Here is a 27,108-nt window from a genome sequence, read left to right on the forward strand (position 1 = left end):
CTCCAAATAATTTTACTTTCATCATATATTTTTCTTAGAATTTTTCTCCAATTTTTCCTGTTTAAGGAACACTGTATTTATGCTCCACAAACAGAGAAATAATAAAAATTCTCTTACCCGAAGTTTATCTGTGTCTCAAAAATTCCAAAAATTTATGAGGAAGCCTCTGGAAGTTGAATCATCTCCATAGCCCACCGGAGCCACCGCTGGAATCACCGCGCATGGTGGCCTGCCGCCGGTCGCCTGCGACATTTGCCGGATCTGATCATACCACCATGTTCCTCTCCTCTTTCTCAGTTCATAGGTGGTCTCGGATCGTCGATCTAACGGTCGGATCGTCGTAGATCTGACGAAAAAGCTTGAAAAACCCGAAACTTCTCTCCTCCATATCTCACTCATCCGACCTCCATTTGCTTCAAAATTGGTATCAAAAGAAAGCTCTTGAAACAAGCTTTCCAACGCCACCTGAATCACCTCGATCGGACGTCGGATGAAGCAGGAATTGCGTCGGAAAGCCGCTACCCACTGTGCGCGCGTTTTCTCTCTCTTCTCCCTCTCTTGCCGTCGTTTCTGGTGGTTCTGGCCGTTGCCGCAGGGTCGCCGGCCGGGTGGGGAGCTGCTCAGGAGGTCGCCGGCCGGTCATCGGAAAAAGAAAGAAGAAGAAGAGAGGGAAGGAGAGGAGAGAAGAGGAAATTGGGGGGGGGGGGGGTCCTCCTCCTGTTTTTTTTTTGAACCCCCTTTTTTTTTTTATAAAAACTTTGGCAGTGACAGTGGAAATCCACTGTCACACGCCAAAGTCAAATCTCATCATCATTTTTTTTTTTCCTGGTTGTTACAACGATGATCTCTTTGTTGAATTGCTTAAACGCTATCCTTAGGAAGACTTCTCCTGGCTTGAGAAGCTCACCCCAGGTGTAAAGGCTAAGAGCGAGAGTGAGTGAGAGGATAACAATGTAACTGAAGCTCGAGCTGGGGGAGATCCATGCACTAACTTGTAATTTTTCCTTTGAAATATAAAACCTCTTTTAATATCAATCTTTTCAACATTTTCACGTTCTAACTTTTTAGCATTAGAATTTATTGAGAGCGGATAATTTTAAGATCGGACTTCGATTAAAACCTAAAAACAAAATTGAAACTTAAACCAGTATATAAAATTTAGCTTTATTGAGATCGGATAGCTAGCACAGAGAGATTGAACTTCGATTAAAACTTAAAGCAAAATTGAAACTCAAACGAGCATATAAAATTGAGCCTTGTTGAGATCGGATAGCTAGCATAAAGAGATTGAACTTCGATTAGAACTTAAAGCAAAATTAGAACTTAAACGAGTATATAAAATTAAGCTTTATTGAGATCGGATAACTAGCATAAAGAGATTGAACTTCGATTAAAACTTAAACAAAATTAAAACTTAAATGAGTATATAAAAGATTAGAATATTGGGATATATATAAAAGATTAGAATTTCCGGAGAAAATTTAATTGAGTCTTACTTACTAAGTGGAAAATTAGGCATATAATTAAAATTTAAAACTAAAAAAAAAAAAAACAAATTGCATTAAACTTACTAAGTGGAAAATTAGGCATATAATTAAAACTCAAAACTATAAAAAAAAAAAAAAAAAAAAAAAACAAATTGCATTAAACTTTAATTGCTATTTTCATTAAGCAAATTAGAAAAAATTCATTTACCAGACCAAAATATGATGTCTACAGCTGCGAAAAGACTAGCTCTTAAAGAAGCTTTGTGCTTTGCTCTTAGTATGGTGTTGTTTCTACTATTTTTGAATTTGAATATTTTCAGCTGATCAAGCTTGTTCAATCCCCTCTAGTCTCCATCCCTCGGGAACTAGATGCTATTATTCATGATATCCAAGTCTCATTCTTCTTTCACTGTTCATTTTGCTCATAGATTAGCCAATTCTTATGTAGATTGGGTAGCAAAATCAGTGAGATTAGGGACATTGTATTCTGGGTGGTTATCTGTTCCTCCTCCTCCTTTAGCTGACCTTATTTTGAAGCATAGGATGTATTTGAATTATGCTGATCATGAATAATAGTTTTACACTTCTTGATAAATATATATATATATATATATATATATATATATATATATATATATATATATACCAACAAGATTAAGGATGGCAGCGAGTCCTAATTTTTTCTTTGTACTTGATTCAATGAAATTTTATTATATAATTAGATTTAGAATGTATTGAAATCTTTACCATGTTTAGTTCACCAAAAATTATCCAAAAATGAAAATGAATGAAATTGGTTCTATTTATAAATATATGAAAATTTATTATTATTTTTTTTTTATTCACTTTCTCATAAGAAATCTGATTTCTACAATTAAATGGAATCACCGTTTCCCTTTCCAATTTAAGGAATCAAAATAAATAAATGAAAATTATTATATTATTGAAAGCTAAATGCTCAATTTCACCCATGTACATATTTGATGTTTCAATTTTTATATTTTCTTATTATTAATTAAAAAATTTTAAAATAATATTTTATATTTTCATATAATTAATCAAAATAAAAAACATAATAATTAAAATACAAAAAATATTATTTTTATATTTTCATATAAATAATTAAAATTAGAATTTTATTATTATTATTATTAATTTTAATTATTAAAATTAAAAATTCAAAGATATTCTTTTTATATTTTCTTATAATTAAATAAAATAGAACCTTTATAATTAATTAATATAAAAAATATTTTTTATATTTTTACATAATTAATTAAAATTATAAAAAATATAAAATATTAAAAAAATAAATTTTAATTTTTTTTATTAAGTACAAAATAAATTTGATTTTAATTTTTAATTTATATATGTGAATCAAACAACTTAAAAAGTAATTTGATTTTAATTCTGTAATAAATTAAAACTAAATGAAAATTTATCATTTTATTTTTATTCTGGTCAATTTCGTTTTTAGTATTGATTTCAATTTCTGTGTAAACAAAATAGGCCTTTAGTGAATAATATCAATATTGGGTTTAGATATTCTGCATCGGCACACATTATTTAAATATGTTAATATAAATAATTAATTAAATATAAAATATATATATTTTTATAATAATATTTATAAAATTTTAGTAATATACTTTAAATAAATAAAATTTAAATATTTTATAAATTATTAATAAAAATATATAAATCTAAATAGCATCGACACTTTTTCGTGATAATAATTAAATTTAAAATAAATTTTAATAATTTAATATAAATTTTAATTAAATTTAAGTTGAATTTAAATATTATAAATATTAATTAAATTCGAGTTCTAACCATTCAAGAATGTCTTCTGGTGCCGCTTCTTGAACTTTAGACAAATCCAGGTAGACATAGAAGATTTATAAATTATGCCAATTATCTCTTAATTTGAGGAATTATTTCATTTCATTTACTTAATTTTAATTTATTAAATAATAACACTTAATTTTAATTTATATTTTTAAAAAAAAATCATCATGACCTTCTATAATAGATTTCAATTGCCAAAATAAGATTATTTTTTCCCCTCTTTTCCTTCTATTTCCCTTTGAATTAAAATAAAAATTAATAACAAATTAAAACTAACCATTAAAAATAAAATTTTATTGAATAAAAACTTATAAAAATTTTAATTTTTTTAAATGGTAATCTTTAATCTGTTTTATATTTAAAATATTTTTAATTATTTTAAAATATTTAAAAAATTTTAATTGTTATCATTAAAATGAAAAATTATATTATTAAAGTAAAATTAATAATTAATCTTATATAAAAGAACCTTGACATTTAATGTTTAATTTTATTTATTAACTGGTTGCTTCTTCCAACTCAATGAAGCCTTTGAATGAGCTTTATTATATTTAATTAAATTGCAAACTTTATATATATATATCAAAGCAATTTTCTATTGGCTAATTGTTAGATATAGCAAGAGCTCTAAAAAATAGAATTTCTTCTTTCATAAAAAGGAAGCCCTCTTTATAATATGAATAATGAGTCCAACATAATTTTAAAAGATGATTCATGTATACCTGATATATCTAATAATTACTCTTTTATATTTTGGATTTGTCCACGAGTGCAGGGCATGTCCATTACCCACTAACCTTCTACTCTAGTATTTAAGCAGTTATTTTTTCTAAAATATTTTTTTTTATTAGATTTCTATAAACACATATATATCTTACAATAATAAGGTTTATTTGAATGCATCAAATTCAATAATGATTTCTATTTAACTCTTATGAAGATCATCAACATAGTTCATTGATTAATTTTTTTTATCAATTCTTTATTTTTAAGAATACTTTTAAATATAATAAATTGATATATTATTATCGTTAATATAATTTTTAATTGTAAAATTTATTTTTTTAAAATGTATAAAACATAAGTGAGTATTTTTATTTATTCTATAATGACAAAAAGACTTGCAAGATTCTTTAAAAACAGTTTTAGAAAAACAAAAAATAAAAAACTATAAATTGTTTTCAGTTTTTAAAAAATAAAAAACAAAAAACTTAAATGATATCGAATATACTCTCAATTTCTTGATTCTCTTGATTTTTAAGTTAAATTGAATTTAAATTGAAATTTTTGAACAAAAAGTTGAAAATGATTAAATTGAATTTTCCCAAGAATGTAATTGAACTTTTATATATATATATATAAGCCTAAGACAACATATATAATGAAATTTACATATAAAATAAGTAAAATCTACATAGTTATATTTTAATTCATAATAAATTAAATTTAAGCAAGTTTTTTTCATTTTTCTCAATAGTATTAACCCTTCTTTCATTATTGTGAACTCAGTATAATGCAGAAAAGAAAAAACAGCTTACCATGATATGAACTGAAAAAAAAAATTGTCTTATACATTCACAAACAAGAAATTATGCCAATTCGTAACATAAAATGGCAATGTACTCTTGTTATACTATGCCAGTAATGATCTTCACTCTTCTAAGCATTATAGGACTATTATAAATCTGTTTGGCAATATTATTAAAGTTATTAATAAGAAAAATATTTTTTTAAATATATTAATTAAAAAATATTAAAAAATAATTTAAACACGCTGAGATGTCGTCAACATCAATTGCACTGCAATTACAGTAGCAAGCTTCTATTCCAACATATCAAAGATTCAACGTTTTTAATTTAGTTAAACCACTTGAGTATCAACAAGTGATTAAAAACCAAGTAATTCAAAATTATCAACCCCTAAAAATTTTTGCTAAATCTAATCCTGTTATTCTAATTGATAGTACAACCTATCAAACCTAGACATTGTAGCTTTTAAGAGGCTGAAAAGTGAGTTCAATTCCTTGAAATTAAAGAAAATGAGGTAAACTTCAAGCCAGATCCCTGGTGCAACATAAGCATGCTCCATGAGAGGCCTAAACCCTGCATAAACAACACTTTTGAAGGTCAACATTCACTCGTTACTTAGCTCCATCTCCTTCGCTCTTCCTCTTCATCCACTGGAATATACCACTCTGGCCTTCGCTTTGAGTTGCTCAACCTGTAGTTCAACAGTACTTCTTCTTCACAAAGTGTCCTAGTAGCAACCAAGACAAGAGTCTTCAGAACAGGAACATCGGCCCCACTTTTTTTTGACCTAGATCTAAACCAAAAGCTGCCAAATCTTCTCATATTCACTTCTTCTGAGTTGCCAAATGGTATATTTGGTATATAGGTTCTCATGTCCTTCTCAGTCAATGGGAAGTCATAAGGGCATATCATAACATTTGGAGCCATACCTTTTGCTGGGTGATTGGCAAAATGAGCCAAAGCTAATGGGTTCCTCCGCTCTATGACCTCACTAGTACAACCAACTCGTATCCCTTCTAAAGGCTTATTAAGCATTTTCCAGAACCGATCCGAACCTTTCTCTCGACTTTGCACATTAGGACTGATTTCTGGTACAAGTAATCCATTCCACACTTCACGGGCTTCACCTCCAGAACCCCAGGGCCGGGCATTGATTACAGTACCATCATACCTTGCGGTCAAGTATGTGTTATGGGCATCAACTCTTGGGTATCCAGGGATATAGCGATAATAAGCTGGGGTGTATATTACGCCAGGGTACAAGGCAATCACAGTGCCAACATCAGCTTCACCATCTACAAATAAGCCTTGTCCAGCTTCTTTGTGGGGTATCCGAGATGGTTTTAGACTAAGTGTGTAGCCAATGAGATCTTTCAACCTCCATGAAACTTCAGCACTCTTCAATGGCCTTGTCTCAGGTATAGCTGTGCTGAAAAACATCAGTGATCAGAAGGATAGAAGTTCAGTCAAAATAATGAATGGCTTGGAGTTTTATATCTATAAGAAATTTTGATACAAACTCATAGCCACAATGGCATTCCTCACAATTGCACAACAGATTAGGCAACACATAGTTACCAGTTATTTGGTGAACAATTTACTATGGATTATTTTTCGGCTCTAGCTGACTCATCTCAGAATCAGACGCAAATAAGAACCAGAAAGACATAAATACATAGAAAGTGGTTGTTTGTGAGTTGTAACTCCAGAATCCAAAAATGAAATAACATTAGAAAGCAGCAAATATATGAGTAGGGTGATACACAATCATCCTAACGATCTAAGTTATAATGCATCAGGTACTTTATAGAACGTGACGCACATCTGCTTTGCCATTTTATTTTGTTTTATGTTCACTACTGACATAGATCAACAGTGAAAAACTTGATAGATTAGAATTAGGGCTAGGTTTGGTATAATTAAAGAAATTAGAGATGAAGGCAGATCTATTTTAACTCAGTTGTCAAGAAAATACACACTATATCCATGTGTAGGGATTAGAAGAAGCAAAAAATGTTAAATAAATTAAATCCACACTTGTAATAATTAAACTAATGAAAATAAAAATAACAAATCCATGCTGTGTTTAAAGTATATTAATCAGATACAGGAGTAAAAACTATAATATTCAATAATACATATTGAACAAAAAAAGTATTTTATTCACCAAAATATTTTCTGAGAACACAATCAAGATAACAAAATAAAAGTAGAAGAAGAAAGTTGGGATAGGCAGGGGGGAGCATATTATTAGATATCAAAATGACCATTCATATTCCATCAAAATGTCAATAATCATGTATGTCAAACACAATAGCAGGACAAGTCAGATAGTTAAATATTCATCCAAAAGTGTGACAGATACAACTTTCTATTAATCAACAAACATGGGAAAAGAGTTTAAAATAATAATAATAATAATAATAATAATAATAATAACAGTTAAAGGCTTCCTGAAAGCTAATAAAACTAGTAGTAACTTGTACATATGATTATGAATGTAAATTCACCTGGAGAAACAGTAGGCGGACCACTCTTTCCAACCGCCCAACTAAGGCCACTTTTACGAGCAGTATCTGACTGTCCAAGTGCTTCACCTGGCTCATTTTTCTTATTCATATCAGGAAGAAAAATTTCATCCATAGCTGTGCAGAAATTTTCAATTTGAGAATGGATGTTTTCTTGGACTAGCTTCTGCTGATCAGCAACAGAAGCTTTACTAGCCATTTCAATGATCTCTTCTGCATCTGCCTCTTCAACTTTCCTCCCCAAACGATTGTAGCTAAAGAATTTACAATTTCAAGAAAAACGAGTTACTTGGAAACATTTAGGTGACAAAGTCGGCATCTAGTTGTCACAAAACCACATGACATTTGGAGGGAACTGATAATATTATAAAAGAAAGAAATGGTAATAGAATAATAAAATCTTTGATTTCATCTTGTTGAAAAAAAAATTGTACTAACATGAAATTTGAGTGTAATATAAAAATTACAAGATAAAGCAGCCTTTTCAATATTTTTGGACTTTGGTGTTAATATGAATTTAAGTACAATGTGATATTACTACTTTATTGAAAAAAGGAGAGAAAAAACTGAAAGAATTTAAGGAAACAACATTTACATTTATTAGGGGTCATCATAATCTTCAAATAATGTCTCTGGTTTTTGATAATGCTCTAGTTCCCATATTGCTGATCATTTTCCTCCCTTCCTCAAGAATACCAATTATGTAGGACTAATCGTGTAACCACAGTTATTAAAGGCTCAAGGCAAACCAAGGCACCAAAGGGTTCTGAAGCATAGGTGTAGGTGCGCCCGAGCGAGGTAAGGCACAAAAATTAAAAAAAAATTAAAAATTAATAAGTGAAATACTCCATCACACTTCAATTAACATAAAATTAAACATAATAATAACTAATAAGCATTAAAGTGATAAAAAAAATGAAAATTCACGACCTTGGATGGAATTAACCATATCATATTGATATTAATATTCAATTTTACTAAATATAAATACTTAAACTTGCCTCTGTTATTAATATACTTGCGCTTGCATAAAATCATTACATGAAAGTTATATGAAATCGTACTATGATTTATGAAATCATTACATTTGCTTAAACTTATTTTTATTCACATTATAATACATTAAAAGTCTATGAAATCATTACTTGTATCATTTGATGAAAATGAAATGCTTCATAATTGTATTGAAAACCATCTCACAAGAAAATTAATAAATATTTTACATAATTAATTATTGATTTTTCTTCCAATTTATTGTTCAAACACTTTAAAGTCTCGAACATGAACCATCCGCCCATTGAATTTAGCTCAATAAGCAAAACCATAAGGCTCAAAGTGGGGAACATAATAGCAGAAATCAGTCAAAGTGGCCTGGAGAAAAAAAAAATCCAGAGCAAAAAATAAAAAAATAAAATAAATAAAATAAACCCATGGCTAGAGAGAGAGAGCAGCAAGAAGATTGTAAAAAAAAAAAAATCCAGCACCAAGCTACTGACAAGTTTAAAGACCCTGAAAAAAAAAAGCATGAACCAGGGTTGGAGAGAGATGAGGAGTGAAGGAAGAGAAGAGAAAGAAAAGGAAAAAAAACCTAGAGAGCAGATCTTTGAGAAGAGGAGAGAGAGAAAAAAAAAACTAAAGAGTAGATCTTCGTGATTGAGAAGCATGCAGCAGCGTCTTTGAGATTGAGAAGCATGCAGCAGCTGCAGCTTCTTCTTCTCTTCTTCTTTTAATTCTTTTAATTTAATCAATTTGATTCATGAGCTATTGACTTTGTTTTAATTGCATCCAAAAAGTGTAGAGCATGTTCGGATTTCCATTTTAGTTGTTTGACAAAAATGAGAGGAGGCATGCAGAGAAACAGGGTATTTTGTTAACATGCGAAGGAAAAAATTTATATTTTAATTGAAAACAGAAGTGATAAACTTAAAACAATTGGCTAAAATTGATAAAGCATTGGGCTTCCCCAGTTTTAACCACCTTGCCCGAAAACCTGGTGTGGGTGAGATTTTGTGTCATGTGTTCAGTAGAAGTTCCAACAGACTTTACCAACTAAGCTAGCCAAAATGCCCAAAACCCACAATCACATGATCTTTTTTACTATAAAAACACACATGGTGGGTCCTAGGGTAAAGATATATTATATTAGCTTCTTTAACTTACTTAGAAACTGCTATACTTCACACAGTAAATAACATGGTGTTCCGATAAAACTGTGATATATCAAACCAACGACAATTACATTTTCATCACTAATGAATACATTTCAAACTTGGCATCATTAGATACTTATTTAGGAACTACTTTTTCACTTAATCATGAACAAATTAACTGAAACTAAAAGAAGAGGTTTCAAGGTTAGTACTTTATTTGGTTGCAAGTGGTAAAATCAGTGTAGGAGAAGAGATAATATTGTCAAGAGAAGCATCAACATCAAATGTGCGATGTAGGGAGTCTGATCAAATTTGTACAACAAAGATAAATGACTACAATACTAAAAGAATTGAGGCCTTAGAATAAGAGAAACAGGAAAATAACAATTAAGCAGCACATCCTAAATGTGCCAGGACTAGTTGAACTGTTGAGTTGGTTATTTGTTATTACCAAGCTCAAGACTTAAGCAAGCATAAAAAAGCTAAATAACATAATGAACAATAGTTGGAAAAATGACATGTGAAATCTCAATGAATTAAAAGGTCTCTAAAATAAATCTCAAAGCCAAGCTAGGGCAAATAGTAAAGGATAATATGAATGAAGTTTCCATTGCCAACACAGAGTTTACATTCATTGTGGCAAATTATAACCAGCGATTATTTAAACAACAAATAGACACTTACCTGGTATATAGGAAAAGGCGATTTATGTCTGCTTCAAATTGTAGTTGCCTTGGATCTCTGGCAAATGTAGGACTTTTTGCAAGAACTTTCACAGCCTGGAATTACAAAGGAGAAACCACAAATAGTCATCAAGAAGAGGAAAGTGCTAAAAAAGGCTCGAGCTCAAATTAGCTCACCAACCTTTTAGCTATTGGATTAAATAATTTGAGGAATCCTTAGACAAGTGATTCACCAATAATTTAAAATTTTTTTAGAATTTAATGGTTGAGAACTAGAGTTCATACAAGATCGAGCCTTCGCCTTTCCTAGCCAGCTAGCCCAGCTCTAAAGAATAACACATGAATAAACATGTTTTTTTATTGTAAACACATGGCATCATATAACTCCTTCACAAAAGAAAAGATGAAATCCTTTTAGTATACTGCCTCCATGTTTTGTTTTCCTTTCTCAGGGTCTATTGGCAAGGTTACACAATCGACAGTAACCTTTCCACCCTTTAAAGGTATAAATGTAATCCAATCCCAAATCCCTTTTCAGACAATTCAAAGTGAATATGCTAGACCAACACCACAAGAAATATCCAACAGCTTATTTCTCTTGAAGCTTAACAAGCCAATTAATCACTCACTGAACTTAGGCTCTGTTTGGTAGACTGTAATGCAATTAAATTACATCCTAGCAAACATAGCATTAGAATCTATCTTCTGCTTCTTCCACTCGCATATTCCTTCTATCTTATTAGTTCAATAGCCCTTACGTCCATAAAGATTTGCTTGTGCAATTACAAAATTTTCCTTCTCTCCAATATGATCCTAAGTTGAACAAAATCTACTCATTTGCCCAAAATACATAAACCAAAACAATCGTTATGTTCTTATGCATTTAGTTACTATGAAATTGAATCAAACTAACCAATATAGACAAATTATGCTAAAAGAGAGAGCTTTCTGTTTATACCTCTAGAAATTTGTTAAACAGAAAAGCCATTGCAAAATTCAGCAGCTGAGAAAACCGTCTTCTCCGTGTTCTCTAACAGCTCAATGCACTGAGTTGCCAAAGGAAATGGACTTCCCCAATTTAAGAATAGCGTCCTTCAAGCATCGCTCGTCGCCCGCGTTGGGGTGGCTGCGTGGAAGTTGGACGAGGAGAGAGCGTAGCTGAAGGGTTGAGAACAAAACTGCAAAGGGATCTTTCCCCCTTTCTTTTCTCTGGTGAGGAGGGTTTACCAAAATATTTGAGAAAATTTACATTGAATTTTTTTTGGAGTATAAGTTAAAATAATAAGTTGGGTAAAGGATTTTTTCTTTTTTTGTTTATGAGTTAATTTTATCAAATATTTTATTATATTATTTTTATTTTATTTTATAATTTTATTATATATTTTATTGTATTTATTCTCATATTTACATAAAAAATTTATTTTTTATAATAATTTAAATAAATTATTTATATTAATTTTAATAAATATTTATATATAAAATATTTATTTATTTAATTTAAAATTATATTATATTATAATATGATTGAAATATATTTTGATAATATTATAACAAAATATTGAGTTGATATAATTTATTATTTGAATTTAATATTTTTTAGATATTTTAATAATAAATATACTTATAAAATAATTTTTATCAAGTATCAATTACTTATATAAGTATTTTATTTCAATATGTAATCATTTAAAATTTTAAATATTTATAAATTTAAAAGTATTTATAATTTAATATTCATAAGGCATGGGAAACACTCTCTTACCTCAAAATGGTTAATTCAAGTTATTTTAATAGGGCTTTGAGATTGAAGCCCATAATCTTTTCCATATACTACTAATGTGGGATATAACAATCTTTTCCCTTAAATTCATGACGTGCTCGTTACAACAAATCTCAGTCCTAGTCCAAGATCAAACCTCTAGTATCATATTCATAATATGGTTCTACTGTCAATTGTAATAGCCAAGTCTAAATCGCCTAAATAACTTTTAGACCTAAATTATTTGTAATATCTCACTGTAGTAATTTTATTATGTTCTATTGTTTCGGTGATCGGTGTCGGTCCGGACAGCTAGAACGTTTAGAAAAATATTTAGACTAGAGTGAAGAGTCATAAATAACTCAAATAATAATAAGAAAAATTTTAGAAATAAAATACAATCAAGTTAAATGAGCCGGTGCCCTAACGATGGATAACCCAGTGGAAAGTTGCAGTCTTCGCAGCTATGAGCCCTAAACCAGGGAGAAAATTCATAAAATAATTTTTAGAACTCCAGAGAAGAGTCATTGAGGTTTCAATAGCATTAGAATGTCAAGAAAATGCTTAAGAAAATTTTTAGGTCGATACAGACGATTTTAGCCCAATACGCCAAACGGAGGACATTTTGATCATTTCGCCTTCAGAGATGATTTTTTACCAACTTGTCCATTTAAGTAAATAAATTATATGGCTTAAAATATGAATTAACAGAGAGGAATCTTAAATTAAAAATGATAAAAGAAAGAAAAACAAGAAAGTAAAAACAAAAATGAAATTTAAGTTAATTATTACACAAGGATGACATCATAAAAATGGGTAATCAACTAAATGTTAACAAATAATTACTAAGGGATAAGAAACAAATAAATATATAAAAGAGAAGAAGAGGACAGCAGAATCGGGAAAGAGGAGAGGAGGAAAAAGAAAGGAGAAGAAAGAAAGAAAGGAAGAAGGAGAAGGAGATGAACAGTAGCAGAAACAGGGGTTCAGCAGGGACAGCATGTTTCTCTTCCTTCCAGGTGAGTTTGGCTCAACTTCTACCGTTGATTTTTGGATATGTTTGAGGTATGTATGTGAAAACGTTATGGTTAAAATTTGGTAATTGTTTAACGGTTGAATTTGGAGAGATATATTGTTGAACACAGGCTGTCTGCAAGTTGAATTCTGAATTTTAGCTACTAAAATTTGAGAAAAATAAATAGTTAGGATACTTATAAAATTATGAAATTTGGTACAAATGATATTTACGATGTTGAGGCTATTGTGTTAAAATTTGGTGAATTTTAGACTTGTGGTTTATGAGATATAAATTGTTTTGCATGAGCTGTCTGAGTAAGACTGATTTCTGCAAAAATTCAGATTTTGAAGGGTTGAATGAATATTTTGATATCTCATGATATAGAGATTGTTTGATGCTAAAATTTTTACTGATATTGTATAGGGATGTCTTGAATATATAGTTAAAATTTGGGATTTATCTGACGGTTAGATCATTATATATAAATTTGAATGCACAAGCTGTCAGATTTGGGTATTAATGGTTTGTGGATTTGAGATTTATGATAGGAGTTTAGTCCAATTTAAGGGAAAATGCTGTTGAATTTTTATTGGAATTTAATTTGGAAAAGTGAAGTTATAATTGATTATGATTATTATAATTCTAAGAGAAATCTTGAAGAATAACAAGCTCAAGTTTAGTTCAAAAAAGTTAGTGCTAATTCATCCGTAAAACTTTGTATATATATCATGTGGAGTATGAAATGAGGGTGAAATTAAGAGAATTGAAACAAGTTTTGCATGAATAAATTCCAACAATTTCGACAGCCTTAGGATACATTAGGGTTTCATTGATTAGATTGAGTTATAGTTGTACATGACTGCCATTGAACATAGATTAGATGCTTTGATTCATTAATTGCTTGTATATGGAGAATTGAAATAATAGAGTTAGGGTTTGGGCACAAATTTGAGATTTTGTTTATGTATTGATGAAAAGAAGTTGTAATGGTTGATTAGTGACCATTTGGTCATGTTTGAGTAGGAAATTGAGTGAATGGAGCCAAGGGAATGGAGGTTAGGCATGCTGTCCAATGTGCCCTGTAGGTCTGGATGTGAGTCCAGCATGTTTGGGCATCTATAACTTGAGTTGTGTAGGTTTGGTGCAAAGCCAATTGGACATGAAATTAGACACATAATGGCATAATGTTGATGAAGGAACCCTATCCAGAAAACAAACTTAGGATGCCCTAAAAATTGACCAAATCTGAGTAACTTACAATCTGCCTGGGCAAAATGACCAAATGAACAGTGTTTATTCATTTAGTCATAACTCAGTGTAGGAAGGTCCAATTGACCTAAAATTTATATCAATGGAAAGCTGAGGCAATTTAGAACAACTTTTATGTTTAACACAAACTCTAATTCTAGACATAACCAAATGAAATTATTGGCCAAAGTTGAACTACCAAATCTGGCAGAATGGTATTCTGCCCAGAATTTCTGGGTAGATACCAATCCGGCCAGCCTTGCTCAAAGTGGCATATCTTGAGCTAGAAAACTCCAAATTGAGTTATTCAAAAAGGAAATTAAAGAAGACATATAAAGGAACAACTTTCATGAAGACAATATTGCCAAATTCTTACTGAAAAATTGACCAATGGAACAGTAAACCAAGTACTTGAAATCTGAAAATTTTAAATAACCAACCCTAAGCTTTGAAATGGAATTGGCAACCAATGCCAACAACTTTAGAATGCAAAATGTGGTATGTTGGTGATATTAGAATCAATATACCTATTGTCTATGCAAAAGTCTACATTTTAGTTGACTAATGAAATGAATAGTAGCCATAAAATTTCAATTTCAAAGAATTACATAAATTAAAAGTGTTAAATGCCCTAGTAGGCCTAGTGTGATTAGTTTGGATAGGTTGGCATGCCAATAGGGTTCTAATAGCAGTACTGTGTATGGCTTTATGCCATTCTGTGATGTGATAGCCTATGGCTATACTGATAGTGATGTTATACTTGGCTTTATGCCTTATTGCTTTTATGGCTTATGAGACATTCTGTTTGCACACTGGGAGACACATTGTGACCGATGGTGTGACGGCCCGAGGTACTTGGTACCCAGTGCTAGTTTACCCGTTTATCCAGTCCGGTCAATTTGTATAGGTTACTTGGGCATGGAAAAGTATTAATGAAATTAAATTAAGTTTAAAGGCAACAAATTGATGAAATATTAAGTTAAGAAACAAGAATGATTCCAATAAAAATAAATGTTCTTAAGGATCAGAAAATGAAGATAAATAAATATATGAGGTTTAAAATCATTATGAGATCGATTAATAACATGCTAGGAAGAGTTAATATCATAAGATTTAATTAGCCTTAAACAAAACAAAAATTTAGAAATTATTTATTATTCTTATAAGCACAATAACTAAGAAATTATTATTTTTATTTGTATATTATATTTTCTTGTATTATCGGCACCACTAAGCTTTATGCTTAGCGTGTCACTGTTTGCAACGTGTAGGTACTGAAGATTTGGCTAGAGAACCCAGTAGACCACAGACTGAGATTTTGGAGTCCAGATCTGCAGAAGTGTCAAAAGTATATAAGGTTGTCACCTCCTCAGCAATGCATGTAGATAGGGCCCATATAGATCATCTTTTGTATTTTATATAAAATGTTTAGTTATTGTATTGTAATATAGATTATGAAAAGATAATTAATAGGAATGTGATGTAAACTAATAAATTAGCTTTTTCATATGTAATTAATTTATATATTATGTAAATTACGAAATTATGTAATTATTTTATAAATTATGAAATTTGAGCATCAATGAGATTGCATGGGTTTGAAGACAGAATTGAAATATATAGATGATACATGAAATGATGAGATGATTATGAGAATTATTGATGAGATTTTTATTGTAAAATATTATTGAAAATTTGAAGTAGGTGAATAGTGAATCACGTTAATATTAAATAAAATAGGAAAAACTCTGTTAGTTTCTCCGTCGAAAAATAATTGATATTAAATTAAACGAAATCAAAATTATTAAAGAAATAAAGTAAGATAAGTTAGGGTGCTCCAGCACCGAGTGTGACATGCCTTGCTCGGCTACACTATAGTCGGGTGAGAGGTGTTACATTTATTGGTATCAGAGCACGGTTTAGGCATTCCTAGGCATAAATAGATAGAAAGGGATAGTGTGCATAATATGCATTGCATTCATATAAGTCGATGTGACACTAATGCAGATCTGTTTTCTCTGGTAAGGTGAAGAAATAAGGAAGTAGCAACTCCTCGACTATTTACACCGGGTAAATTTCGAGGACGAAATTTTTGTTAGAGGGGAAGAGTTGTAACACCCTCACTATAGCAATTCCGTACATTCTACTGTTTCGGTGACCGGTGTCGGTCCGGACAGCTAGAATATCTAGAAAAATATTTAGACTAGAGTGAGGAGTCTTAAATAACTCAAATAATAATAAGAAAAATTTAGGTAAAATTTTAGAAATAAAATACAACCAAGTTAAATGAGCCGGTGTCCTAGCGATGGGTAACCCAGCGGGAAGTTGTAATCTTCGCAGTTAGGAGCCCTAAACCCGGGAGAAAATTCATAAAATAATTTTTGGAACTCCAGAGAAGAGTCATTGAGGTTTCGATGGCATTAGAATGCCAAGAAAATACTTAAGAAAATTTTTAGATTGGTACAGATGATTTTGGCTCAATAAGCCAAACGGAGGGCATTTTAGTCATTTCGCCTTCAGAGACGATTTTTGACCAACTTGTCCATTTAAGTAAATAAATTATATGGCTTAAAATATGAATTAATAGAGAGGAAACTTAAATTAAAAATGATAAAAGAAAGAAAAACAAGAAAGTAAAAACAAAAATGAAATTTAAGTTAATTATTACACAAGGATGACATCATAAAAATGGGAAACCAATTAAATGTTAACAAATAATTACTAAGGGATAAGAAACAAATAAACTTATAAAAGAGAAGAAGAGGACAGTAGAATCAGGAAAGAGGAGAGAAGGAAAAAGAAAGGAAAAGAAAGAAAGAAAGGAAGAAGGAGAAGGAGATGAACAGTAGCAGAAATAGGGGTTCAGCAGGGGCAGCATGTTTCTTTTCCTTCCAGGTGAGTTTTGCTCAACTTATACCGTTGATTTTTGGATATGTTTGATGTATGTATGTGAAAAAGTTATGTTTAAAATTTGGTGGTTGTTCAACGGTTGGATTTGGAGAGATATATTGTTGAACACAGGCTGTCTACAAGTTGAATTCTGAATTTTGGCTACTGAAATTTGAGAAAAATAAATAGTAAGGATGCTTATAAAATTATGAAATTTGGTAAAAATGATATTTGCGATGTTGAGGCTGTTGTGTTAAAATTTGGTGAATTTTAGACTTGTGGTTTATGAGATATAAATTGTTTTGCATGAGCTGTCTGAGTAAGATTGATTTCTGCAAAAATTCAGATTTTGAAGGGTTGAATGAATATTTTGATATCTCATGATATAGAGATGATTTGATGCTAAAATTTTTACTGATATTGTATAGGGATGTCTTGAATATATGGTTAAAATTTGGGATTTATCTGGCGGTTAGATCATTATATATAAATTTGAATGCACAAGCTACCAGATTTGGGTATTAATGGTTTGTGGATTTAAGATTTATGATAAGAGTTTAGTCCAATTTAAGGGAAAATGTTGTTGAATTTTTATTGGATATTTAATTTGGGAAAGTGAAGTTATAATTGATTATGATCATCCTTAAAACTTTGTATATATATCATGTAGAGTATAAAATGAGGGTGAAATTAAGAGAATTGAAACAAGTTTTGCATGAATAAATTCCACCAATTTCGGCAACCTTAGGATACATTAGGGTTTCATTGATTAGATTGAGTTATAGTTGTACATGACTGCCATTGAACATAAATTAGATGCTTTGATTCATTGATTGCTTGTATATGGAGAATTGAAATGGTAGAGTTAGGGTTTGAGCACAAATTTGAGATTTTGTTTATGTATTGATGAAAAGAAGTTGTAATGGTCGATTAGTGACCATTTGGTCATGTTTGAGTAGGAAATTGAGTGAATAGTGCCAAGGGAATGGAGGTTAGGCATGCTGTCCAATGTGCCGCAGGTCTGGATGTGAGTCTAGCATGTTTGGGCATCTATAACTTGAGTTGTGTAGGTTCAATTGGTGCAAAGCCAATTGGACATGAAATTAGACACATAATGGCACAACGTTGATGAAGGAACCCAGTCCAAAAAACAAACTTAGGATGCCCTAAAAATTAACCAAATCCGGGTAACTTACAATCTGCCTGGGCAAAATGACCAAATGAACAGTGTTTATTCATTTGGTCATAACTCAGTGTAGGAAGGTTCAATTGACTTGAAATTTATATCAATGGAAAGTTGAGGCAATTTAGAACAACTTTTATGTTTAACATAAACTCTAATTCTAGACTTAACCAAATGAAATTATTGGCCAAAGTTGAACTATCAAATCTAGCAGAATACCAGAATTTCTGGGTAGATACCAATCCTGCCAGCCTTGCTCAAAGTGGCATATCTTGAGCTAGAAAACTCCAAATGGAGTAATTCAAAAAGGGAATTAAAGAAGACACATAAAGGAACAACTTTCATGATGACAATATTGCCAAATTCTTACCGAAAAGTTGACTAATGGAACAGTAAACTAAGTACTTAAAATCTGAAAATTTTAAATAACCAACCCTAAGCTTTGAAATGGAATTGGCAACCAATGCCAACAACTTTAGAATGCAAAATGTGGTATGTTGGTGATATTAGAACCAATATACCTATTGTCTATGAAAAATTCAATATTTTAATTAATTAATGAAATGAATAGTAGCCATAAAATTTCAATTTCAAAGAATTACATAAATTAAAAGTGTTAAATGCCCTAGTAGGCCTAGTGTGATTGGTTTGGATAGGTTGGCATGCCAATAGGGTTCTGATAGCAGTACTGCATATAGCTTCATGCCATTCTGTGATATGATAGCCTATGACTATACTGATGGTGATGTTATACTTGGCTTTATGCCTTATTGCTTTTATGGCTTATTAGCCATTCTGTTTGCACACTGAGAGACACATTGTGACCGATGGTGTGATGGCCCGAGGTACCTGGTACCCAGTGCTAGTTTACCCGTTTATTCAGTCCGGTCAATTTGTATAAGTTACTTGGGCATGGAAAAGTATTAATGAAATTAAATTAAGTTTAAAGGCAACAAATTGATGAAATATTAAGTTAAGAAACAAGAATGATTCCAATAAAAATAAGTGTTCTTAAGGGTCAGAAAATGAAGATAAATAAATATATGAGGTTTAAAATCATTATGAGATCGATTAATAACATGCTAGGAAGAGTTAATATCATAAGATTTAATTAGCCTTAAACAAAACAAAAACTTAGAAATTATTTATTATTCTTATAAGCACAATAACTAAGAAATTATTATTTTTATTTGTATATTATATTTTCTTGTATTATTGGCACCACTAAACTTTTTGCTTAGCGCGTCACTGTTTGCAACGCGTAGGTACTGAAGATTTGGCCAGAGAACCCAGTAGACCACAGACTGGGATTTTGGAGTCCAGATCTGCAGAAGTGTCAGAAGTGTATAAAGTTATCACCTCCTCAGCAATGCATGTAGATAGGGCCCATATGGATCATCTTTTGTATTTTGTATAAAATGTTAAGTTATTGTATTGTAATGTAGATTATGAAAAGGCAATTAATAGGAATGTGATGTAAACTAATAAATTAGCTTTTTCATATGTAATTAATTTATATATTATGTAAATTACGAAATTATATAATTATTTTATAAATTATGTAATTTGAGCATCATTGAGATTGCATGGGTTTGAAGACAGAATTGAAATATATATATGATGCATGAAATGATGAGATGATTATGAGAATTATTGATGAGATTTTTATTGTAAAATATTATTGAAAATTTGAAGCAGGTGAATAGCGAATCACGTCAATATTAAGTAAAATAGGGGAAACTCCGTTAGTTTCTCCGTTGAAAAATAATTGATATTAAATTAAAAGAAATCAAAATTATTAAAGAAATAAAGTAAGATAAGTTAGGGTGCTCTGGCACCAAGTGTGATATGTCTTGCTCGACTACACTGTAGTTGGGTGAGGGGTGTTACATTACTTAACTCAAAATTATTAACCGAAGTTATTATAATAGTTAGGCCTAGTTGTATATAGGCCCATAATATTTTCGATGTCCCACTGATGTAGAATAAAACAGACTTCTCATCATTGCCTTGGGATTTTGCAAGCAATCCTTCCCATCATGGACTTAGATCTAACATCAAATAGGGTTTCCCTCAATGCTCTGTGAAAGGTAGTCAGTGTTTTGATTGCTCCTCTAGAATCATTTCAATAGTCCTTTGCTCATGGGTTATTATTTAGTTACAATGATATATTATAGGCTTATCTAGGTAGCTTCTTTTTTCCTTTGGCAACCATACGCAGTTGCAAACTCTGGTTTTCCTCTTGATTGCACTTTCTGGTCTAATCCCACTTAATATAAGTAGTATAGATCGCCTCACAATCTTTATTTATGAATTCAATTCTTATCATAATCATTTGATTTCCTTAAAATAGATATGAGGTTTTTCAATTTCGTCCAAAGAATTCATGGCTAAATCATAATCTCTTAGATTAATGATTTTTATTCTCTGCATGATTTAGAAGGTATTTGATTTGACTTGTAAGTTAGTTAAATTTACTTATAAGTAGAAAGTCGTAAGTAGATTAGTGTTTGGTTTGCATTATAAGTTAAAAAAACTACTTAAAATAAGTCACATATTACTTATGACTTATTTACTTATTTTAAAACTATTATTTGAGCAAGTAAAAGATTATATTATCCTAATAATTTTTAAAAATATTAACATTATCTTCATTTTAACAATCACAACACCTAATTACATATACTTTTTGCTAATTTCAATAAATTAAATTATTTTTTTAAGCACATTTTAACCAAACACTTAAAGTATTTAAAAGTTATTTTTAAGTAATTTTGCCAAACAATATTACTTATTTTTAGTTTGACTCATGAGCTAAAAATATATATTTTAATTCAAAAACTAAAAGTAAGTAGCCAAATCAAATACTCTCTTAGTTTTTTAAAAAATTATGGAGGAGGATTTTCTCAAGAAAGTTTAAAGAGAAAGTGAGGAAATATACATCACAAAGCAATTTAGAGTCTGGGGTCTTCTAACGGATTAACACTATTAATGATTGGGCAAAATTTCTTAATTTGTCATAGATGAAAGTTAAGGACTAAAGCTGTAATGGTCAGGCTCCAATTACTAGAGGAATTATCCGCTTTGGCCGTAAGCCTCACGGTTTTGTCCCATAGGTGGAATAGAGAACTTCCCAGGAGGTCACCCATCCTAGGATTTCTCTCAAGCGAGCACGCTTAACCTTGGAGTTCTTCTAACTCTCCAGGCCATTCCACCAAAAGACGCCTCTAGTGATTCCCCCATTTTATATATCATTACTTTTCACTCCAATTCCGATGTGGGACGTGTTTTCCATCTTTCAGGGAGCTTTTTGCCTCATCCAACGGAATCACTGGGGCACTGCCCTAGGGCCTTGTGGCCCACCAGCTTCCGCCACAAGTGTCCTCACTTGTCGCATCTTAATGAGGGAGCTTTCAGCTCTGATACCAATTGTAACGGTCAGGCTTCAACCACTAGAGGAATTGTCCGCTTTGGCCGTAAACCTCACGGTTTTGTCCCATAGGTGGAATGAAGAACTTCCCAGGAGGTCACCCATCCTAGGATTTCTATCAAGCGAGCACGCTTAACCCTGGAGTTCTTCCAACTCTCCAGGCCATTCCACCAAAAGGCACCTCTAGTGATTAGTTCTTTCATTTTATATATCATTACTTTCCACTCCCATTCCAATGTGGGACGTGTTTCCTATCTTTCAGGGAGCTTTTCGCCGTGTCCAACGAAATCACTAGGGCACTACTTTAGGGCCTTGTAGCTTTGCATCAGGTAAATTTCGAGGCTAAAATTTTTGTTAGAGGGGAAGAGCTGTAATGCCCTCACTTTAGGTAGTCCGTACATTCTACTGTTCCGGTGAAAAATGTCTATCCGGATAGCCAGAATGTCTAAATTATATATAAACTAGAGTGAGGAGTCATAAATAAGCCAAATAATGATAATAAAAATTAAAGAAAAATTTAAGAAAAGAAATGCAACAAGGTTAAATGAGCCGAAGCTACGGCGATGGGTAACCCTAACAGGAAGTGGCCGTGAAGACAATTAGCGACCCTAAACCCGTGGAGAACCCTGTGAAATAATTTTTGGGACTCAAGTGAAGGATTATTGTGGTTTAGATAACAATAGATTGCTAAGAAAATACAAGGAAAATTATGTAAATCGGTACAGACAATTTTAGCTCATTAAACAAAACGAAGGGCATTTTGGTCATTTCACCTTCGGAGATGATTTTTGGCCAACTTGTCCATTTAAGTAAATGAAGTTTATGTCCTAAAATATGAATAAATATTGCTAAAAATTTAATTAAAAATGAGAAAAAAAGAAGAAAAGAAAATAAAATGAAATTAAAAAGGTAATTATGACATATAAGCATTATGCAATAATGATGTCATTATAAATTTCCACCAATTAACCTAAGACAACTACATATAAAAGAGATAAAAAGAAGTCAAAATTTAAAAGAAAAATCAGCCATCTTCTTCCTCTTTCTTGCTTGGCCGAAATTCATCTAGAGGGCTTCCACCATTGTTACTAAACAAAGCTTCAATTCCTACCCAATTTCACCATAAAACCTCTTGATTCCTTTACAAAAAATTGACCTTACACCTTGAGCAAGCACTAGGCAGCAAAAAGAAGTAGAAAAAAAAGAGATTTAACAAGTTTGGATTTACTTCACTTCAAGGTTAGTGACCAATCTTACCTCTCTCTTTCTTTATTTATTGTTAGGGACTTAAGCTAAGTTAGAAATTGTTGAAATTGAACCAAAAAGTGCATGATAGGGCACCCACAAATTTTCGACAGCCATGAGTGTAACACCCTCACTGTAACAATTCCATACATTCTACTGTTCCGATAACCGGTGTCGGTCCGGATAGCTAGAACTTCTGAAAAAATATTTAGACTAGAGTGAGGAGTCATAAATAACTCAAGTAATAATAAGAAAAATTTAGGAAAAATTTTTGAAATAAAATACAACCAAGTTAAATGAGCCAGTGCCCTAGCGATGGGTAACCCAGTGGAAAGTTGTGGTCTTTGCAACTAGAAGCCTTAAACCCAGGAGAAAATTCGTGAAATAATTTTTGGGACTCTAGAGAAAACTCATTGAGGTTTCTATGGCATTAGAATGCTAAGAAAAGGTTTAAAAATTTTTTTCGATCGGTACAGACAATTTTGGCTTAATAAGCCAAACAGATGGCATTTTGGTCATTTCGTCTTCAGAGATAATTTTTGACCAATTTGTCCAGTTAAGTAAATAATTATTATGACATAAAATATGAATAAATATTGCTAAAAATTTAATTAAAAATAAGTAGAAAAGAAAAGAAAAGAAAAATGAAAGAAATTGAGAATTATGACATCACATGATGTCATTAACATGCTCCCACCCAATCACCATTTGAAAAACTAATAAAAAGAGATAAAAATGAACTTAAAATAAGATAAAAAAACAAAAGAAACCAGCAATTTCTTCTTCATATGAGCTGAACCAAGAGAGAGAGAGAACAAAAGACCTCCATGAAAGCTCTTGCTTAAGCTTAATTTTCCCTAAGATTTCCACCCCAAAACCCTAAACTTCCTTCACAAAAAATTATCCCTAAACCTTGAGGAAGCTTTAAGTAGTAGAAAATTGAAGAGAGATTGAAGTTTTAACAAGCCAAGAAAGTGTTTAAAAGAGGTTAGTGCTATTTTCTTCCATATTCTTTTAGTAAACTTAAATTTGAGCATGAAAATGGAAAGAATTACAAGAAAAAAATTGAGAAATTATTCATGTTTGGTGGAAGAAGAATTTTGGTCTGCATGTGTACCTATGGGAATTGATGAATTTAAATGAAATAAAATGTGTTTATTGGAGTTTCTTAGTAGGTATTTGTGATTGGATGTGTTAGTTGGCATGGATAGCATAAAATGGACACTTTGGAAATTAGGGTTTGTGAAAAATTAGAGTTTTGCTTATGTAATGGTATATTAACATTGTAATGGTCAATTAGTAACCATTTGAATGTGTGTGAGGAGGAATTGAAGTGGGTAAGGATAATGGAGTTGAACTTAGGCATGCTGCCCTTGGTGACCTGTAGGACTGGGTGTGAGTCCAACAGGTTTGGGCAGCTATAACTGGAGTTGTATAGGTTCAATTGGTGCAAGGCCAATTGGACATGAAACTAGACACATAATGGCACAACTTTGGTGAAGAAACTCTACCCAGAAAACCAAACCAAGTTGACCTAAAAATTACCCTAATCTGGGTGATCGACATGCTATCCCTGGAAAATGACCAAATGAATAGTATTTGTTCAAATGTCATAACTTAGTGTAGAAAAGTTCAATTGATTTGAAATTTTACCAACAGAAAGCTAAGACATAGCCCTACAACTTTCATGAAGAAAACAAACCCAAATTTTAACCATAACATGTCCAAAAACTGACCTGCAGTCAGTGTACAAAAACTATAGAATTGATTCTGCCCAGAAAATCTAGAAAATTTCAATCCGGCCAGTTATGGTGTTTAGGCCATAACTTGAGATACAAAACTCCAAATGGAGTGATTCAAAAAAAGAAATGTAACTAGACACAATAAGGAACAACTTTCATGAAGATAATTTTATCAAATTCCTACTGTACAAATGACCAATGGAACAGTAAACTTAGTGCTTAAAATCTGAAAATTGTAAAGTAACCAACACTAAGCTTTGAAATGGTATTGGCAACCAATGCCAACAACTTTAGAATGCAAAATGTGGTATCTTGGTGAACTTAGGTTCAATAAATTTATTATGTATTAAAAAGTCAACAATTTGAGTGCATAGTAATGTGAATAGTAATACAAAGACATAAAGTGTAATAACTAAATTGGTAGAGAAAATTAAGGTATGAAATTTGGAATCCATGAAACATTCATGGATTACTTGGAATAGAAATAGTAATTCACCTAAATGACTTAATGAACATTTAAGTTATGTAAGTATATAGTTAAGATTTGTATTCCCATTACTAGTAGGTCTAATAAAACATAAGTAATACCACTTGAATATGAAATGAAATTAACCTAGATGGATTGTTAAGTATAAATGGGATGAGGTTTACATTAGGATTTATGTTTCCATTACAAATAAGATAATAACACCTTGTATGAGTTATGAATTCATATAAATATTGTAATGAATAAATAAATCACATGAAAATATGAATGGAACATTAGTTTTCTTTATAAGAGAAAGGAAGAATGTTTTGAGTACAATGGTACATAAACACCATTGTTGTGAATTGTGATCAATATGAATGATGTAAGGAATGTATGAATATTATGATGAATGTATAAGTTATGGAATTTGTTATCAAATAATGAAGTCATAAAATACAATATATTAATATTTAATGATATTATGTTCCCTTGTATTGCCTAGACATGTATGTCAGATTCGATAGATTGGCATACTAATAGGGTATTGTTTTAGCAGTACTGCGAAAGGCTTTATGCTTATATTCATGGCTTTATGCCCGCACTCATGGCTTTATGCCCGCATTCATGGCTTTATGCCAACATTCATGGCTTTTATGCCTGATTATGTGTTATCATGGCTTTTTAGCCATACTGACTACATACGTGGTTGACGTTCCGTGTCCCATGGTATGACGGCCCGAGGCACTGTTGTATCCAGTGCCGACGGCCCGAGGCACTGTTGTATCCAGTGTCAACGACCCGTTATCCAGTTTAGTCAGCCTGTCATAGGTTACTTGGGCAGTGAAATTTATTGAAATAAGTTAAGAATATTAGCAATTAAAAATATTAGAAATTAAATAAAATAAATGAGTAAGATGACCTAAAATAAATTAGAATAGTTATTTATTAGAAAGGATCGAAATGAACTGAACCGATATTAAAATTTACTTATTATGAGATAATCTAAGACAACCTAGCAAGTATTGAGAAAATGCTAAAAGATTAGGAAAGAAAATTATAACATAAATAAATATTGCAAATGTGACTTATATAATAATATAAGCATAAATTTATTATTTTTAGATCATTTTTTTTGTACATTATTACTGTACATTGGCGAAATAAACACTTCCAAAGAATACTAAATTAGGATAAAACATATTAAATTTTAGAAACCGCATGTGAAGTATAAATAAATCTTAATTATCCGAATTTTGTTTCTATATTTATTTGTATATTATTTCCTTGTTATATTATTGCACCACTAAGCAGCAATGCTTAGTGCGATGGAATTGTTTCCTTCGCGCAGGTACTGAAGCTAGAACCCAATGCACGTTTGACTGAGAATTTTGGGAGTCCAGATCTGCAGAGTGTCAAAGGTTGTCACCTCCTCAGCAATGCATGTAGCTAGGTCCCATGTATATCATATATCATGTAAATTAATAAAGATTGAAAATTATCATATATGAGTTGAGAATGAATGGAAATGAATATGAAATTGAATTATATAGAGGATATTCGAATTGATGAGATAATTATGATTAGTATGGATAAGATTTTATTATGAAAATATTGTTGAATTTTCAAGCAGGTGAATAATGAAATGCGCCAAATAGAAATAAAATAGGGGAAACTCCGCTGGTTTTTCCATAGAAAAATAATTGATATTAAATTAAACGAATTCAAAATTACTAAAATAATAAAGTAAGACAAGATAGGGTGCTCTGGCACCGAATGTAGCACACTTTGCTCGGCTACACTGTAGTCGGGTGAGGGGTGTTACAATGAGTATGCTAGGGTTTTGATGATTTTAATTGAATTAAAGTGGTGTATTGATTGCCTTTGATGAGAATATAAGAA

General features: G+C 31.2%; 1 protein-coding gene across 1 annotated transcript; it reads right to left on the minus strand.

The window, feature by feature from the left end:
* Positions 1 to 5,115: 5,115 nt before the first annotated feature.
* On the minus strand, positions 5,116 to 11,451 carry LOC110653482 (uncharacterized). Its single transcript, XM_021809134.2, has 4 exons — positions 11,185 to 11,451; positions 10,228 to 10,322; positions 7,376 to 7,647; positions 5,116 to 6,289 (listed from the first exon to the last, which is right to left on the minus strand). Exons 1-4 carry the CDS (start codon positions 11,212 to 11,214, stop codon positions 5,481 to 5,483), a joined length of 1,206 nt encoding a protein of 401 aa, XP_021664826.2. The 5' UTR covers positions 11,215 to 11,451; the 3' UTR covers positions 5,116 to 5,480.
* Between the last annotated feature and the right edge of the window lie 15,657 nt (positions 11,452 to 27,108).

Source organism: Hevea brasiliensis, chromosome 5, assembly GCF_030052815.1.
Source record: "Hevea brasiliensis isolate MT/VB/25A 57/8 chromosome 5, ASM3005281v1, whole genome shotgun sequence".
NCBI classification, from domain to species: domain Eukaryota; kingdom Viridiplantae; phylum Streptophyta; class Magnoliopsida; order Malpighiales; family Euphorbiaceae; genus Hevea; species Hevea brasiliensis.